Raw genomic sequence first — 2,726 nt, 5'->3', positions numbered from 1 at the left:
GATTTCACCTCCCAGATGGTACCGTAACGTACGATTATGTTACGTTGTTGGGTTGATTAGATAAGCAGTGTTTAGTGGTTTTCATATTTATTTAGTAGTCTTGGTTACAGTAGTCGGTTGTTGGCATTGTCGTAGACGTTGAGACGGAGCTTGGAGCAGAGCAGAGAGCTGAGTGAGGCCGGAGTCGCGGAGCTCTATGTGGGAGAGCGTGGCAGCTCGATGGGGGATGGTGAGTGTCTAAACTCTATGAGGCCGGAGCTCTATGTGGGATGGTGTTGTTGTTATAGATTCAGCTACTCGGAACAGATTCCAAGTAGCACGGGCTATGGTGAGCCCGTAGTGGACTTACCTGACACAGGAGCGGTGCCGTCTGCTGTGTGGGAGAGCGTGGCGGCTCGATGGGGGATGATGAGTGTCTGAACTCTATGAGGCCGAGAGCGTGCGAGCTCGATGCGGTCGTATTCTGCTGTCAGCTCTGTGTCGAAGCTGAGACATCTTGGGGTCGATTAGAACTGTACACGCCGAGTGCTACATTCTTGAGGTTGAAGAGGTTTGGTAACTCCTAAGCGTCGTTACCGAAGTTAACTGAGTCACTGGAAATTATACTGATGATTACTCAACTGATTGATGAAGATTAAGCCACCCAAGAGGTGGCATGGGCATGAATAACCCGTAAGATAATTAATCGCTGTTCTTTGTTGTTTAAGATTCAGCTACTTGGGAACAAGAAGCTCCAAGTAGCACGGGCTGTACGTGTCTGTGTAATATACAAAAGACTCTCTCTCTCTCTCCTATATTTCTTAAAATACATACTACAAATACATATTTACCTATTGTAATATCGAAGTTGCCACCTTGCCTACTCGCAAGACCCCGATAGTAGGGGCGTCTAGCCACATCGTTTGACATTCAACTGGATGAGACCACAGACATAGGAGGAGAAGAACAGCTGATTGTTGACTGTCGGTTTCCAGACTTAGAAGAGAAAACCATTGTTGAACACTATTAGTGCTGCCTCCAACTGGGCGTAGAAACACCACGCAACAATTTTCAGAAACTTCATGATTTCATTATTGACGAGGACATTGACTGGTCAAAATGCACGTCTGTTACTACTGATGGTGCTAAAGCTATGGTCGGTGCCATCAATGGCGTTGTACAGAAGATCCCAGCGGTCTCACCAAGTTGTGTCACGATTCACTGCGTGACTCACGGGGAAGCGTTAGTGGCACAGCGACTGAATGAAACTAGAAATGCTAAGGAGAAAAGTGACTTTGAACTTCTACTTGATGATGTTGTTAAAATGGTTAATCATGTTGACCAGACCACACACTAGAAGGTGAAGGGACGACGACGTTTCGGTCAGTCCTGGACCATTCTCAAGTCGATTGTGACTTCACAATCGACTTGAGAACGGTCCAGGACGGACCGAAACGTCGTCGTCCCTTCATCTTCTAGTGTGTGGTCTGGTCAACATACTTTAGCCACGTTATTGTGACTCATCGCCTGCACATGGTTAATCATATCTGTGCACATGCAAAAAGCATAGAATGTTTCGTGAGTTGTGTAAGGACATGGAAGCTAATTTCCCAAAACTCTTCCTTCATACTGAAGTACGTTGGCTATCTCGGGGTAAGGGTCTTAATCGAGTGTTTGCATTGAGAGAGCAGCTCTGTGTTGTCTTTACTGAGGAAGCCAACCACATGGAAGTTAAGTGTCAGCATGTGCTCTGGCTGGCTAAATTGTCTTACAAGGCTTCAATCTTCGATCATCTGAATAAGCTAAACATCAGTCAGCAAGGCAAAGATGGGGATATTTTGACTAGTATAGGGAAATAAATACATTTAAACTGAAGGTGAAAAAATGGGAAAGCAATGTAGAAAAGAGGTGCTTTTCTGATTTAGAATTATTTGACTCATTTATGGGAGAATGTGGCTGGGAACATGGTATGCAGACAACACAGCAGACACTGGAGGTACACATGTCACACTCAGTTATCAGACACCTTACTCTAATGCAAGAAAACCTTGACTTCTATTTCCCAGACAGTGAGAATGACCAGTTGACCTCCAACGTGTGGATGCTTAATCCCTTCACAGATGAAGGAACTGATCAGTGTGATGCTCTTTTGCAGCTTCGAGCGGATTATTCACAAAAAGCAGTTATCAAGACATTTAGCCATCCCATGGATTCCTGGGTTACCTTGCTTGATGGTCCAGAGTACGAGGATCTAGCCGAGCGGACAATAGCCATAGTTGTTCAGGTGCCAACATCATATTTGTGTGAGCAAGGGTTCTCTACTTTAGTTTTGGTGAAGATAAAGAAAAGGAATGCAATCCTGAACCTGGATCCTCTCATGCGAGTTGCACTTGAAGATCGTCTGACACCTCGACTCAACTTGAAGATCGTCTGACACCTCGACTCAACTTGAAGATCGTCTGACACCTCGACTCAACTTGAAGATCGTCTGACACCTCGACTCAACTTGAAGATCGTCTGACACCTCGACTCAACCTAATAGCAGACAAAGTGCAGCAGCAGCCAAGCCACTGATTTTATTTAAAGGATAACTATTTGTTTTATTTATTGATACTGTACCAAATATACCAAACATTGCTGTGATTTTACTCTAGTGAAGAAAAATGCGTCTAAATGTCATGCTTAATATTGTGTATTTTGAGCGTCTTAGTTTGAGATGAGCTGTGTAAATATATGGATGAATATGT

General features: G+C 44.3%; 1 protein-coding gene across 1 annotated transcript; it reads left to right on the top strand.

The window, feature by feature from the left end:
• Nucleotides 1-1,132: 1,132 nt before the first annotated feature.
• LOC123751277 (protein FAM200A-like) lies at nt 1,133-2,413 on the top strand. The gene is made up of 2 exons (XM_045733373.2): nt 1,133-1,306; nt 1,856-2,413. The coding sequence occupies exons 1-2, from the start codon at nt 1,133-1,135 to the stop codon at nt 2,411-2,413; spliced, it is 732 nt and encodes a 243-aa protein (XP_045589329.2).
• Nucleotides 2,414-2,726: the final 313 nt, after the last annotated feature.

The sequence above is a fragment of the Procambarus clarkii genome, chromosome 18 (assembly GCF_040958095.1).
Source record: "Procambarus clarkii isolate CNS0578487 chromosome 18, FALCON_Pclarkii_2.0, whole genome shotgun sequence".
Taxonomy (NCBI): domain Eukaryota; kingdom Metazoa; phylum Arthropoda; class Malacostraca; order Decapoda; family Cambaridae; genus Procambarus; species Procambarus clarkii.
Note: the sequence above shows the minus strand (reverse complement) of the source record. Positions and strands in the feature narration are given on the sequence as shown.

Bases quoted from the DNA above. Each gene is read 5' to 3' on its own strand.
- LOC123751277 (XM_045733373.2), top strand. From the start codon at position 1,133: ATGGTCGGTGCCATCAATGGCGTTGTACAGAAGATCCCAGCGGTCTCA. The intron at 1,307-1,855 runs GTTAATCATGTT...TTTAAACTGAAG, and splicing joins TTGATGATGTTGTTAAAATG to GTGAAAAAATGGGAAAGCAA.